At 41.7% G+C, this 16,339-nt stretch overlaps 1 protein-coding gene across 6 annotated transcripts in view; it reads left to right on the top strand.

Annotated features, from left to right (window-relative positions):
• Positions 1–16,339, top strand: part of DIP2C (disco interacting protein 2 homolog C) — a 377,861-nt gene that overhangs the window by 321,535 nt on the left and 39,987 nt on the right. For all 6 annotated transcript variants that reach the window (XM_084781752.1, XM_084781751.1, XM_084781749.1 and 3 more), the window contains 6 exons: positions 1,210–1,290; positions 7,824–7,947; positions 8,527–8,648; positions 9,596–9,707; positions 9,798–9,907; positions 15,111–15,241. In XM_084781752.1, coding sequence (XP_084637878.1) covers positions 1,210–1,290; positions 7,824–7,947; positions 8,527–8,648; positions 9,596–9,707; positions 9,798–9,907; positions 15,111–15,241 — 680 coding nt within the window. The remainder of the gene's footprint in view (positions 1–1,209; positions 1,291–7,823; positions 7,948–8,526; positions 8,649–9,595; positions 9,708–9,797; positions 9,908–15,110; positions 15,242–16,339) is intronic.

Below are 16,339 nucleotides of genomic sequence, written 5' to 3'. Positions count from 1 at the left end.
TTACAGAGGCATGAGGCTTTAGGGCACAAACATGAAGTGATGCCATCAGCACTGGCAAGATTGAGGCAAACATTAGGAGAGCATTGAACCTCACTACTTGCTTCTTTTTTAAAGATTTAATTATTTATTATTATGTATACAATGGTCTGCCTGCATGTACATCCGCAGGCCAGAGGAAGACACCAGATTACATTACAGATGGTTGTGAGCCACCATGTGGTTGCTGGGAATTGAACTTGGGACCACTGGAAGAGCAGCCAGTGCTCTTAACCTTTGAGCCATCTCTCCAGTCCCTTTCTAAGTATCCCCCACCAACCGTGATGTGCCGCTCACACCTCCTCACAGTGGTCTTGGTATATGGTTTTTGTCGCTTGGTTATCAGCTAGATTTCCTTACTGCAGCTTAAAGAGCAATTACCTAGTTCATCCCTACCCAACAGAGCAGAGCTCATAACTTGCCTATGTGTTTCTAAGTCCTATTGCAACTGCTCAACTCTGACAATGCTTAGGACTCACTGTTTCCCACAGCCCAAAGGTAGGTCCATTCAGTATGGGCTGTTAAGTATTTAAAAATTGCCAGTGTAAAAACATACAGCGATTTTTTTCATTAAAAGAACTTGATCGTCACACTGCCCTCATATAGTACATTTCTATTAATAAAAGATAATAGGATATTTCCTATTGCTTCATGTGAAATACTAAGTATGATGTATTTAATCTATGTGATTTGTAATGCAATTTAATAACACCAGAGAATTGGCATTCTACAATCACATATTTAGTAGAAGCTTTTTTTAAGTAAGCTAGATTAGATTCTTTCCCTGCACATCACGGAAAACAGCATTGCATATTCTGGCAGCCCAGAGAGTAAAATGACTGACTATACTGGCTGATCTTACCTATAAGGGGGATAGCTCTCTTCTTCCTTGGGCTGACTTGAGGAGAACTTGCCTAACCAAGGGTACTGTAGCTATCCTTGGAAATGTCAGTGTCAGTCAGAGGCATTGAATTCTAAATAGCAGCAGGGAAAAGCCAAATTCTTGGTCATTTTGTTGATGACATATTTGACAAGTTTTTTTAAACATGTGAATATGTCCTTATGCCTCTGTATAGGAAAGCATGCATGTAAATAATTTATTTTTATTTACATATTGATACTGCCTAACCCAGATTCCCATGGCATGACCCTACCATCCTTGTGTCATTCCAGTTCCTGTTCCTCTCAGAGGTCTTACAGTGGAGAGCACAGACCACCCCAGACCACCTGCTGTACACACTGCTCAATTGTCGGGTAGGCGCCCGAGCTCCAGGGCTCATATTTCCTAATTTATTACTTTAGTAGTCTGAACTTTTTCCTGAGAGGGCACCTCCTTTTATAATATTCCCAAAGACTTCTTGTTTCTATGGTTAAATACTCTAACAAAAGCCACATAATGGAGGAGGAGGGTATTTCAGCTCAGAGGTTACAGTTCATCTGTTATGGAAGCAGCCATAGCATCTGGAGCTTGGGGCAGCAAATTGCACTGTGAAGCAGGGAACAAAACAATAAATGCACATTTGTTAGTGCTTTCACTTCCTCCGCAGCATCTCCCGCCCAAAATTGAGAGGTTAATGGTATCTACAGCAGAGAACTAATGTGATGCTAGGACATAGTTATGTTCTTATTCTTACTATAAAGAAACTTATTTACATATAAATATGTTTTAGTTACAGATGCTAGGGAGTGAAAACCACTTCTACGTTGTAAAGTTTCTGTTCAATTTCACATTAGGAAATGGATCAAACTCTTCCTCCTTAAAAGCACTTAGAAGTTAGACTTTAATTTAGTAGCAAATTTTAACAATAAAAGTTATATACAAAGATCTGTTTTTTTAAGCTTTTCTTTATGCTATGGAACTAAAGCTTGAAATATAGACCATGATGGTAAAACCTCTTGACAAGTACAGGCACCTGCAAGTCTACAAATCTGAGGCCTTTTAGGATTCCTAATTATCAAAGTCTTGAGTGCTCAAAGGTTTGCCTTCTAGTTATCAGGGTTAGTCTGCATTTGATTGAGTTCCTCCTGTGAATATATGTACTTGGACATCCTTCACTTTACTCTAATGTAAAGCTTATCAGCTTGAAATTAGCCTTTGTGGAATTGGTCATAACTGTCATCATATACTGCATCTACTCAAGACCTTATCCAGGGACAACAAAGAGGGTTTCCCTATTGTTGCCCTGTTCTCTGAATATCTAATGAAATGCCTCTCCTCTGAGGGGTATGCAGCCCATGAGTCTCCTTTGACATTTGGTGACCACATACCCATGCATCTGAAAACTTATTCTCCCTTTCCCCCGTTTTATTTATCTCATTACATTTTTGGTGTGTGTGTGTGTGTGTGTGTGTGTGTGTGTGTGTGTGTGTGTGTGTGAGAGAGAGAGAGAGAGAGAGAGAGAGAGAGAGAGAGAGAGAGAGAGAGAGAGAGAGAGAGAGAGAGAGAGAGAGAGGAGGGAGGGAGGGACGGAGGGAGGGACGGACAGACAGAGACAGAGAGACAGAGTGTGAGTGAGTCAGGGAGAAAGAAACCACATGCTTCTGGAGGTCAGAAGACAACTTGTGCAGATTAGTTGTCTCTTCCCATCTTGTGGGACCTGGATATTGAACTCAGGCCTTTCAGGCTTGTCAGCATATACTTTTACCTGCTGAACCATCTTTCTGGGACCAGAGTTCCATTTTTCACCTTTTATACTGAATCTATCTTCAGACTATAAATATAGACATGACTCCTCTTACCTCATACAGTTGCCCATTTTCAACTTCCTTCACATCTGTGTTACTTTTATTTCCCATTAATCTCTTCTCCCTGGACTCTCCTGTACCTACCCCTCCATGTGGTGGTTTTCCTGTGAGCTCCTCTTGACTTCCCTTTGTCCCTAGCCTCCATGGCTCTCCCTCTTCCAATATTGCCTCCAAAGTGATGACTAGAATGTATGGTCTTAACTACAACTGACCTCCTTTTCATTGGCCTGGTACCTTCTCAGGTCTTTTGATGAGTAGAGCTTCTTCCCTTTCCCTATCTAACACTGCCATGGTGAGTATAGCTTATACAAACTGTCAACAGAGGGCAAGTCAGACATGAACCACTTTTAAGCAAAGTGGTTTTGTTTTGTTTTTTTGAGACAGAATTTCTTAATGTAACCATGGCTGTCCTGGAACTTGCTCTGTAGAGCAGGCTGGCCTTGAACTCACAGAGATCCACTTGCCTCTGCCTTCCAAGTGCTGGGATTAAAGGCATGTGCTACCACAACCTGACTATGCAAGAGTATGTTTAGTAATTATAAAGTTGACATTTTAAAAAAACTGTCATTCTTTGATTGTGGGTCTTTTAAGATGACTGAAACACTTGACCTCAGAGTGCAGAGTGTTTCTCATTGTTACATTCAGTATCTGTTCATGTACTTGCACCCACGGCAACTATAGTAATTAGGTATGAGGTATGCAAGAGTGAAGGTTGGGAATAGTGCATATTAAAATGCTCACTAATAGTAGAAAACTTTCTGTCTTAAAACATGCAGAATATCCATTTTTGTTTTTATCAGGAACTTCAGCCATCTCATTTAATTTTGTTTGTTTGCTTCTTTATTTGTAGTATTCTCTTTATAACTTTAAAACATGAATTTTTGCCTTTTTCTTCATTCCTTAATTGTTTTAGTTGTTAAAACTTTTAAATGGTGTTAAGCTCACAGTCAGTGACCATGAAGTTTGTTGTGTTTAGGATGGATGCTGACCCCTAGATGTCCCTGCTTTACCAGCCTGTCATGAAAACTCTCCCACAACTTATTTTAGAAGACAATTCTAACTCGATGAAATAACTTTACCCAGAAACCTACTTTTTATCCAGTGGTTTCACAGTAGAAATCAATTTTTCCCGTGAATGTTGATGAGGATGTTGAGAGATGATGGTTGTTACCTGAGGCTAAATGATTAATGCTTCATGGAAACACTCACTTGAAACTTGTGTTCTTAACAAGTGGTACTTAGAAAAATGAAACATGTCCCTAAACCTGGTAGTGTTTCTGTTGCAATAAAGTATTGTACTGGAGTCTGCAAAGTCAATAGAGGCTGCAGAGATAGCCCAGGAAGTAAAGTGCTTACCTTGTAAGCATGAGGACATGAGTTCAATTCCTGAGATACACAAGGGCTGCTTATAATTGCAGCCCTGGGAAGTAGAAATGGATCCCTGGGTTCAATGCCACTGAGAGACCTCTTCTCAAAAAAAGATTGGGGTGGACAGCACCTTATAGATGAACTCCATCTGAAGTTGCCCTCTTACTTCCATGTGCATGTGTACAAACATTTACCCTCACTGCATAAGCACAAGTACACAAGACTATTAAAGAGCAAGTGGCAATGAATTTGCATCACAGTGTATATCCATATGTAGTGGAGCCATGTCATAATCAACCTTGCAAGCTGGGAAGGACGAAAAGCAATAATGAATGAATGAATGAATAAATAAATGTCTCACATCATGATTGACATTCAACCTACTGTGAGTTACTCTTCAGATAATAGAGAGAAGGGCCATGGGAAAGAAGGATCTCAACACATACCACATCTCCAGTGGCCCAGTTAGAGATCCCAGTGTTCAGGAGAACATTGGATTGTCTTGACCTGTCAGCTCCCAATAATGACACAGAGACTTATTATTTATTATAGCACAGGCCTTAGCTTGCTACCTCAAAACTACCTCATATAACTTAATTAACCCCATCTATCCTACTCCACGCTTGCCATATAGCCCATTAGCTCTCCTCAGTCCTGGTATGTCTGGCTTCTTCCATGTCTAACTGGTGAATCCTTGCATCTCTCAGTTCTTTCCCCAGTTCCTATTCTGCCTAGCTGTAGGCCATCATCTCCTTTCTAAGCCAATGAGAGGGTGATGGAGAAGAATGTTTAAATAACAATACCAAAGTCCAGACAGTACTCAGCTCTCTGCTGGTACAGCAATCAACATTTGAACAATACAAAGACAACCTTTATACAGGTCACAAAAAGATCACCCAGCAGAAGACAGTGTTCGTTCAACACGCTCTTTCCAGGCTCCTCATCCTCTGGCTGTAGCTATAGAGCAAAAACGTATGTCAGACTTGCGCTATGATGGTCCACCTCTTTCCCACGTAGCAGCTTCTGAAGGGACTTAAGGTAGTACTGATACATTTCACGTCTCCATACATGATAGCTTCAGATCCCAGTTACCACAAAGCATATTTCTCATCATTATCACAAGTGTGCTGGGTTTATTTTATATCAACTCCATGAAATGGCAGAGTATGTTGGAAATTGTTTTAGAACTCTATCAAAGATAAAAGACAGCATGTGAATTAAGTTTCACATTTTGTTAAAAGCCCATTAGTAAGAATTTCCAGTAGCTAGAATTAAAGTGTGTTTTCTAAGAAACTATTGACTTCTGGTTGTGAATAATCCAAACTTATCAAATCTCAGAACCACAGAAGGGAGAAGGGCACAAATTGTGGGCTTTGTCTTCCAACAACAGGTTATTGATAAGTGGTTGTATTGGTCCTTTTTGTTGTTGTTGTTGTCGTTCTTATAATAAAATCTCTGAGGCAGATAATTTTATTTTAAAAAGTTTATATTGGCTTACAGTTCTGGAGATGCAAAGTTGAGAGGTCACATCTTATGGTGGCTTTCTTGCTGACAGATTCCTGAGGTAATACTGACAGGAGAAGAGTAGAACTGTAGGCACCTGTGTGTGCTGCTCTCTTCCTCTTCTCAGAAGCCCTCCACAATTCAGCTATGGAGGTTCCATCCCAATGATATCATATAATGATCCTACTTTCTGCCTTGAGGCTTAAACACTGTGGTCTTAATAAATTTTCAGCATTCTACTATTTCACAGTTAGAACTAAATCTTAGCCCATGGTGCTTTGGAGAAAATTCAGACCGTACCCGAGCTATTGTAGGGGTCCACGTTAGCTCTTCTAAAGGTAAAAGGAAATTGGTTAAAGAAATTGCAGCTATCTTAGAGACAGGCATACCTTAACAGTACCATGGTAATGGTGTTCTCAGTGGTGACAGGTGGCACCAGTTCTTCTGGCTCTCTTCTGAGATATACTGCCAGTATGCCATGAGGCTCGTTCCCTGAGTATGACCATAGGAGGTATGCTGCTTTTTCGCATAAGGAAACTGCCACACTCCAATGTCAAGGCTGGGCTTGATGAGGAGCCTTACCATCAGATGTGTTATTCATCCCCCAACCCATAGCTTCTTTGAAGAGCTCAATGGCCCTTAAGTCCAGAAAGATGTGTGTTTTGATTCATGCTGACAGACAGATGAGGAATGCTTAATCTCGAAGGCACCAAATTATAACTTTTTGTCTGTATTTCTTAGACTCATGTCATCTCATACACCTACCCCTGCTCATCACCTCTGCTGCATTCTGCTCTCACTGGTCCACTTTACAAACCAGTTTCTGTTTTCTCACTTTACCCTTCCTGTGGTGCAAAGGAAAGTGTGTGGGGGAAAAAGATCAATTTAGAGACTTGCAAGCTAAACATCCCTTCTATCTAAAACACTGGTCAGTGGCTGTCTGAAGGCTGATTCAGCAGGAACCTGGGTGGCTTCACACTGGCCTTCTCTTCTTTGTCATCAAAGACAATAGCTTGGCCTCATGGGACTCACTGTGTTTAGATAGAGTTTGGTAAATGTTTTGCTAAATACAAGGACTGGGTATGTGTATCTTAGTATGTCATAAAATTCTCCCCTGAACTCCTGTCAGGCTCTCCCTTCCCATCCATATGTGTGCTTATGACCTGGGACATTTGGGACAGGAATTTGGTGTGTTTTTCCGGACACTGCTCCCTCACAGCCCAGAGGCTCTGGCCATCTTGGTCCATACAGCTGTTTTCCACGTGGTAGGTCTCCTGCCAGCTCATTTAGGATCTATTCTTACACACTGTTCACTTGGGAGGCTCAGGCTCTGAGCCTTGAAGCTTACTGTGTTTTCCTGAGTCCCAGAAGCTCCCACATCCTCTTTCAAACTACTTACATAAATACAACACTTAACCCAGATTGCTCACGATCGCTTTTTACTTTCAGCTTCCCTAGTCTTCCTCATCCCAAAGACTACCAGCTGAAAATGTCTATTGCTTTTAAAAGAGTCTACTTTAAAGTAGCTGTGGACAGTGATCTCTTCACTCCTGTGATTAATACAAATGAACTATATATTGTATCCTCAGGATTTCATTTTTAAGTTAGCTGAATGTAGTTTGTGGAAAGAGTTTACCTCCTCTTTTCCACTTCCTTGTTCTGAGACAGATTACTACTGTGCAGAACAGGATGCCTGTAAATAGTCTAGACTGTCCTCCAACTCCTGATCCTCCAGCCTCAGCTTCTGTAATGCAACTTATTCATTCTTTTTTTAATAATGTAAATAATGAATTACATTCATTTTGGTATTTCTCAGTGCTGATAGATAGGATACTATCCTAGTCTTTCCTGGTAAGCCTTTTTCAAGGTATTTTTAGCCTAAAGATGTTTTCTTTTTGTTTTTGCATATTTTCAAAATCTACATGCAAAATTCACTTGAACTGCCTAGCTGAAAAACTAGTGACAGTTGCTGGCTTTTGAGGAGGGAAAGTCAGTTTTCTTTTGGTATCGTAGAGGAAAATGATGAAAACATTCTAAATATGACCACAATAATTGTGATTCTATGACTATATCAAATCCCATTGACCTGAGAATTTTGTGTAAGTGAATTATATGACGTGTGAATTCCTATGGTGAAGATCTCCCTAACCACCTGTTCTTGTGATGCTCAGGGAACAATAGCAAACTCTTTGACGTGTGTTCAGCTACACAAGCGTGCAGAGAAGATAGCAGTGATGCTGATGGAAAGGGGGCACCTGCAGGATGGAGACCATGTGGCATTAGTCTACCCTCCAGGTAAAGTGATAGGATCAGTCCTGACCCCTGAGAGAGGTAGCAAGGACACGAGGGGCGGAGGTGCTTGGTCACCCCCAGTGGTACTTGCAGAGCTTCTGCATTGCTGCCTAGTTATATTCTTTGTGTCTGTTTAGATCCTCACCAGGTTCATTTGCCACTAGTTATTCTCACCCACAGGGCCTAGGCTACATGTTAGCACTGTTTTCAAGTTAAAGCAATACCTACCCAAACTTTTATATCTATATTTGTTTAAGTTACTATGGTAGCTCATATTATTGGTAAACATTAAATTTTCAGGTCCTAGACATAATCATACCATTGAATAGTTATCTAGAGAAATAACACATAAATTAAACATCTACACTGTCTTAGCATCTTGTGTGTAAAAGAACAAGCCACAAGAATGTAATCACTGAAACTTACCAAAAGACACATAGAGGAAGAAGTTAAAGACCTTGTTTCCTTAACTGTCTAACTTTTCCCAAACTCAAACTTTCATTGAGAGAGAGAGAGAGTGGTAGTGATCATTAAGCAATGTGACTGGCTTCAAGTAAGTGTTTCTGCTTTCCTCTTGTGTAGGAATAGACCTTATTGCTGCGTTTTATGGTTGCCTGTATGCAGGCTGTGTGCCAATCACTGTGCGACCTCCACATCCACAAAACATTGCAACGACATTGCCTACAGTCAAGATGATCGTAGAGGTAACAAAGGCCTGGGTAGGACGCAGTGAAAGTAGTAGAATTGGGAACACTCTGCCCAAGGCATCCATCATCCAGCTTTGGGAGTAAGATCTAAACTGAGCAACACAGGAGCTGGGCCGTCTGGGAGGAGCTATCGCAGTGCATTGATAATACTGAACGTGCCCTCGGTTGGCTCCGTAGAGAAGGCTTCATCACCAAACCAAAGAAGCAATCTGAATGAAAACAATATGCGTTTTCTTTAGGTTCCCTTTGTCTGGATCAAAAAGGCTGTCTTCTTTGGTTTTAGAGATGTGTGCATATGCTTTGTTTCTGTGCATAAGGAGTTGAAGACTAGCAAGTGTGTTTGCCTATGGGAAGCAGAGTCTTAAGAAACAGAGAACAGTCCTGGATTCCTGGTGACTGCCAAGGAAGGCACTCCTATTAGAACATGCCTCCAATGTATCTGCATGTGTAAAGGTTTTTCCAATATGCGAGAGTAATGCTAGGACACTACTTAGCCTCCAGAGTTTAGGGCTAGGCCTCAGGGCTTTGTCTGTGCGTGTACATGACCAGTGCTCCTGGGTTCGCCAGACCTGAGCTATCTCTTAAGAATTAGTTTAGAAGTTCTAGCAGGAAAGAGACTCCAGGCTAGAGAATGCCCTTCCACCACTGTGAAATGGAAAAGGTCATCCTTTTCAACCAAGAGTGAAGTTTCAGCAGTGAGGCTGAGGAGCAGTGGGGGAGAAAGAGGACAGCCACTAGTCTGCCAGGTCAGCTGGATCAACTCTGGCAGACCGGGGGTGATATTTGCAGCCTGATCAGCCCCACCTCCTCAGCTAGCTCTTGGGAATTAAAGTTGTGTACTTTTAACTGATGAGAAACAGTAGGCACATAAGTGATGAGCACTTCCAAGTGGTGTCCATTTGTGGTGTGCATTCATTCCTTCCCTTCTTGTCTGTGGTCCTCAGGTGAGTCGCTCTGCTTGTCTCATGACAACACAATTGATTTGTAAGCTGCTTCGGTCCAGGGAGGCAGCAGCAGCTGTAGATGTCAGGACATGGCCCCTCATACTGGACACAGGTCAGCACTTGGACTGGCTTTCCACATGCATTTTCTTGTTTCGGTCTTTAGTATAGGCAAGTATTCTAATAGTTTTGTTCTCCTCTGCAGACGATTTGCCAAAGAAGCGGCCTGCCCAGATGTACAAGCCTTCCAACCCAGACACGCTGGCTTACCTTGACTTCAGTGTGTCCACAACCGGGATGCTAGCTGGTGTAAAGGTGAGAAGAGAGGTCTGCCTACCAATGTGCAGACCAGTGGCGGAACACAGACAAGCCGTGCACTGATTGCTCACTTACCTTGTTATATATATTGTAGTCCAGTGATGCACGGAGAGAGGTATGATATCATTTTCATACAAGTTGTAACATACATGACCTTTTAATACCTGATAGCTAGTTACCAAATAATCTGGGGAAAGCTGGGGCATGATTTATATATACAGCCCTTGCCTGGCATGTCTATTGCCCTGGATTCAATCTCCAGTACAAACAAAAATCAAAACATCTGAACAAAACAGAAGCAAAACAAAACTCTAACATTTTTCGTATTGTTACAGTCTTACTGCATACTAGAACAGTACATAGAGTCTTCTCGCCTGCTGGCTCTCAAATCTTCTTAACCGGCTCCCATCTTTGTGCTGCATTCTCTTACTTATTATAGTCATAGCCTAGAAGATCGCTGCTTGGTGAAGCCACAGTGAGCCTTCTGCCTGTCAGAGGGTAAAGCTACTGGTATCTCCTAGAACCAGCATCATCACAGCTAGGATGGCAGGGTCGACAGCCTCAGGAAGCCTTTCCTCTCCATCTTTGCCTCTGACTCAGACTGGGACAATTTGAGCTACTTACCTGTCACTTAGATTTCAGAGTTGACCTCTCCCATAGAATTAGAGAAAGTACACCAAATAGGCTAGAGTATTAATTTTTTAAAACTTCCTAAAAGAAATATTCTTAAACTAGGATGATTTAATTATTGTCATCTTTACATGAACTTTGAGCTTCGTGTTGTCAAAGCCAAAATAGAAACGCATGCTTCTGATTATTCTTATGGAGTATGGAAATGGGAGTTACAGAGAGGCTATTTTTCTCTGGAAGAAATCCTTACTCAATTTTAGCTTTTGGGCAAAAAGCATTCAGTTGCAAACCATAAAAGTAAGAAGAGGCCATGGGTGGTTTCTCTGTAACTGGTGCTGAGCAATGTCAGGTTCATATAAAACATAAGGACATGTGGTACTATAGCTAAGTCTTATGTTTTACCCAGTTAATTGTGCTGCGCTGAACCTTGAATGGTCCCTGTGCCCAGGAAAAGACACTTACTTAACGTCAGCCAAAGCGAACTGGCACTGAAAGGCGAGGGTGTGTCACAGTGCAGCTAAGATAAGTGGTCCATAGACTTGAGGCTGTCTCACATCTGATGCACGTGTGCTTGGAGATCTAGTTTTAGGGCCTCTCAGAGTCCTTTGTTTCTCTGGGGAAAATAGTTCTTTATCCAAGTCTGAGGTTATCTAGTAAAAATCAAGAACTCACACTTTATTCCACAACACACTCCCAGTTCAGGCTTTTAGTCTAGCGATATAGTCAGGGCCCAGACTAAGGTGTTCCTAGAGATGGAATGTTTTTGTTTTTGTTTTTGTTTTGAGGCTTTTTGTTTGTTTTGCTGGGTTTTTTCATAGTTGTTTCTTTTTTAACCTGTCTGTCACTGTGATAAAACTACCCTCAAAACAAGGGAGATGTGAGTACTTTCTCTGCTTTCTTCATAGTAATCATGTTTGGCAAAGTGCTGGCAGACCTTATAATGGCCTGCTGAGTCTGAACTTCCCAGCACATGGTGACCTCTTGAGAGCAGGCCTATACACATTACTGTTAATATAGAAAGAGTCTCTCTCTCTACCTGAGGCTGGTGTAGAACTCACTGTGTGACTCAGGCTGCCTTCAAACTTGCAGCAATTCCTGTCTTGTGTTTCCCAAGAGCTGAATAGAGGTGTGTACTATACCTGACTCCTCCTCCTCCTTTTTCTTTAAAAAAAATAAATTATTTTTTATAATTTATAATTATAAATTTTATAATATATTATTGTTGTTGTTATTAATTTAGATTACATCCCCATTGTTATCCCTTCATTTGTATCTTCCCGTTCCCCCCTCCCTATTTTACCCTATTCTTCTCACCTAGACCTGTGGCAAAGGGGACCTCCTCTCCCACCATATGACCATGCCTATCAGGTCTCATCCAGATAGCCTGCTTCCCCTTCCTCTGTGTGCCACCAAGGAAACGTGGTCAAATAGGGGACACCAGAGTTCATGTCAGGGGCATTCCCTGCTCTCCCTCCAACCATGGAGAACAAGCTGTCCATTGGGTAGATCTGAATAGGAGGTCTAGGTTCTCTGCATGCATTCTCCTTCACTGGTACAGCAGTTTGTGCAGGCCCCTCTGGGTCCAGATCCACTAGCCTTGATGGTCTTCTTGTGGGGCTCCTGGACCCTGTGGAGTCCAATAGCTAGTCCTAGCCTCTGTCCCGATTCCCCGCGGAGTGAGGACTTTGAGAGGACATCCATGTTGGGTTAATCTCCAATTATAAGTGAGTGTATACCATGTGTGCCTTTCTGGGTCTGGGTTATCTCACTCAGGATGATTATTTCTAATTCCATCCATTTGGCTGCAAATTTCAGGATTTCCTTGTTTCTAAAAGCTGAGTAGTATTCTATAATGTAAATGTACTACAGTTTCTTTATCCATTCTTTGAGGGATATTTAGGTTGTTTCTAGATTCTGGCTATTAGAAATAAAGCTGCTATGAACATAGTGCAGCAAATGTCCTTGTTGTGTGGTGGAGCATCTTTTGGGTATATTCCAAGGGGTGGAATAGCAATCTGAGAAAACGCCACACTGATTTCCAAAGTGGTTGTACAAGTTTGCACTCCCACCAGCAATGGAGGAGTGTTCTCCTTTCTCCACATCCTTTCCAGCATGTGCTGTCACTGGAGTTTTTTATCTCAGCCATTCTAATGGGTGTAAGATGGAATCTCAGAGTGTTTTGATTTGCATTTCTCTGACTAAGGACATTGAGCATTTCTTTAAGTGTTTCTCAGTCATTCAATATTCCTCTGTTGGGAATTCTCTGTTTAGTTTCTCAACCCCATTTTTAAACACTTTTTATTTTTTATATACATTTATATTATTACACATATATACAATAAACTACCTATAGCATGAACCCCATTTCTTAACTGGGTTATTTGGTTTGATGGTGTTTATTCTTGAGTTCTTTATATATTTTGGGTATTAGCCCTTTATCAGATGTAGGGTTGATGAAGATCTTTTCCCAATTTGTATGCTGTCACTTTGTTCTGTTGACAATGTCTTTTACCCTAATCCCTAGCACTGAATACAGTGCCTGATAGAGTAACAGAGCAAGCACTTAGCGTGGCAGCATTTACCCAATGAAAGAAGAGCTATTTTCTGGTTGTGCATGGTGCCCCTTCAAGTGCATCTGGGCAGCAAAGGTTCTTTGACCACTTGTCTTGAATGCATGGTAGGAGAATTAACTATGATTGAAAGACTGATGAGACCTTAGAGGAACATTTTATAAATATAGCTTTGCCCATTAAGCAGGTACTGCGGATGTGAAAGAGTATGTGTGTGTGTGTGTGTGTGTGTGTGTGTGTGTGTGTGTGTGTGTACGCACATACAAATATATCCATATATATTTTGTATTCCAGCTTAACTTGCTTCATTACTGGCATGAATTCAACAAAGTGTCTCTATGATACAGCTGTTTCCTAGGCAGAACTTGTAACAGTGACCTGACACTTGATAATTAAAGGATGCCCACCCTTCTTTCGTTCATGTCTTCTGTGTTGAATGCGTGGGTTGGAATTTCTTGCTTGGGTTCTTTACTGGTTCTCTGTATAGAGTGGCACTGTGGCAGCATGCAGTTTCACATTTAAATTGTAACATATTTTAAGCCATCATGTCTGAGACAGTTTTCCATGCTTCCTTGACTTCTCAGAAGATATTGTTAGATACAATCTGGAGTGTTTCAGAATCTGTCACCTTGTTTACTGTACGGCATCTATTCTGAAATGGAAAGAGGAATGGTTTACAAAGCAAGAGCCTCCCTGTTTTCCGTGCTGAGTGGAGAGAGGATTTGATTGCCGTTTCCTTGTGGAGTGGTCATATATAAGAAGGGTGCGAGGGTCAGCCTTTCCTTCCAGAACTCGCTCACGTGGTTTTCAGCACACTCTTTCACTTCTGAGCTACTGTTACCGAAACATGAACATAGGGTCCCATGCTTGTGAAGTATAGGCACCTGTGTATTGAAGACAGGTGCTGTGAGGATCCCTGAACCTCAGGGAGTAATAAAGCCCAGTAGGCTGTGGTCATATGGTGGGGAAGGGGTTCCCTTCTGTCAGAGGTCTAGGGGAGGGACTAGGGTGTGTGGTGGGGGGAATGGGAAGATACAGAGGAGGGGATAACAATCAGGATGTAATCTGAATGCATTTTTTTAATCTTAAAAAAAAGAAAAAAAGGCGTGGTGGCGCACGCCTTTAATCCCAGCACTCAGGAGGCAGAGGCAGGTGGATCGCTATGAGTTCGAGGCCAGCCTGGTCTACAGAGCGAGTCCAGGATAGCCAAGGCTACACAGAGAAACCTTGTCTCAAAAATCCAAAAGAAAAGAAAAAAGAAAAAAGAATGAAGCCCAGTCTCCACTGCAGAGATAGGCATGATGTGTCATACCCTCTTTACCTTCCTGCAGGCAGTTACTGGGCACAAAGATCCCCATTTGTATAATGTGCTTTTCACCCCTAAAGCATTGTTATCCATTGCTGGATAACATGGAGGGTCAAGAAGTTATAAGTATTGTTTATTTGTTCAAAATGGAAGACTTCCTAGTATAGTGACTCATGGATGTAATCCACACAGATCAGAAGGTTAAGTATAAGAGTTGACATGAATAAACCAGGCCTGGTGGCGCATACCTTTAATCCCAGCACTCAGGAGGCAGAGGCAGGCAGATCTCTGTGAGTTCGAGGCCAGCTTGGTCTACAGAGTGGGTCCAGGACAGCCAAGGCTACACAGATGCTGTCTCGAAAAACAAAACAAACAAACAAAAAAGAATTGTCATGAATTAGAAGCCAGCCTAGGCTTTGTAGTGAGTTCCAGGCCACCCTGGGTGACACTTGTGAAATCATGTCTGCTACCTACGCCTTACCCACGCATTCCACAAAGAAGAAAAATAGAAAGACTACTGAGAAGATCAGCACCCATCTTTCCAGAACAATTTAACCCAAATTTGCTGTAGTTGTCTTTGGCCCTAAAGTATCTTTGGGGCACTTAATGCAAATTACCATGAATTAAACAATCATGTTGTCCCACAGAGGCCATTGGTGTCATGACTTACTTCTACTGCCTTTCTGTCTTTCAGATGTCTCATGCAGCCACCAGTGCCTTTTGCCGTTCTATTAAGCTGCAGTGTGAACTTTACCCTTCTAGAGAAGTGGCCATCTGCTTGGACCCTTACTGTGGACTGGGATTTGTCCTCTGGTGTCTCTGCAGGTGAGGTTCTTCCTTAACATCCTTAAAATGTTTTTTTGTTTGTCTGTTTTTCAAAGGAAAGAAACCATATACCTCTCCTTCTGAATCCTTGGCTGTGGAAATGAGTATAGAAACCCTGACCTTGTGCCTCTCCATGAGGCCCCAGCTCAGGACAGAAAATAGTAACTGTGATACTTACGCTTTCTATGTAAGTGCTTGAAATGTCATCTAGAAAACAAGGAAATAACCAAAGATTGGTGAGGCCATGCAAAAGTGAGAGACATTTTAAGGGATTTCCCCTGTCATAACTAGGGACAAACAGTGCATCAAAATAACAGCTGCAGCATATGACATTTTACATCAAATAGGAAACTGTCCAGCTATTTAATTAGGTTAGCAAATTGAAAAATTGGTGAAGAATAAGATTTTGTAAAGTAGCTGCCCACAAAACAGTTATTCACTGCAAAGGTCAAAAGAGAAGTTTCACAGTGGAGAAGTCTAAGGGAAGGAATCAGCTAAACTGTCTTCAGCAGCAGTGGGGTGTAGTCCTGTCCCCCAAAATGTGCTACACAGGGCAGTAGCTTCATTCCTGCCAAAGATGATTGACATAACCCGGTCCTGTGGAAACGTCAGGCACCTAGGCTGAGGAACACACAGTCACACAAGAGCCTGCCTTCTTTACAAATTATGCCGTGAGAGTAAACAAATCTTTAAGATGCAGCTGCTTCAGGCAGAAAGAACCTGAGAAAGAAATGTGACTGATAGGGGAGCCTGAACCAGATCCTTCCCCTGCAAAGCATGGCATCGGGACAGCTGGTGACGCAGGGTAGGCTGTGAGCTGCTGTGGAAGAAATGTATCTATTTTCAGATTTCGACAGCTTAATTGGTTTATGGAAGAAATTATTCTTGGTTGCTGGAAATCCTCCTACTTCCTCCCCAACTCCTGTCGCTTGGGAATGATAAGGCATAAGGGTGGTAACTCACTATCAAATTAATTAAAGGCAAAAGGTTATATTGACTATATTTGACACCTGTCTGTTATTTTTTGGTGTTTGAAAGAAAAATATAAATACAAATAGGAGATATCTATATATTTATCTCTATCTGTCTACTACCTAC

The sequence above is a fragment of the Acomys minous genome (assembly GCF_964271855.1).
Source record: "Acomys minous genome assembly, chromosome: 5".
Lineage (NCBI taxonomy): Eukaryota > Metazoa > Chordata > Mammalia > Rodentia > Muridae > Acomys > Acomys minous.
The sequence above is the reverse complement of the archived record's forward strand: the minus strand, read 5'-3'. Positions and strand labels throughout refer to the sequence as shown.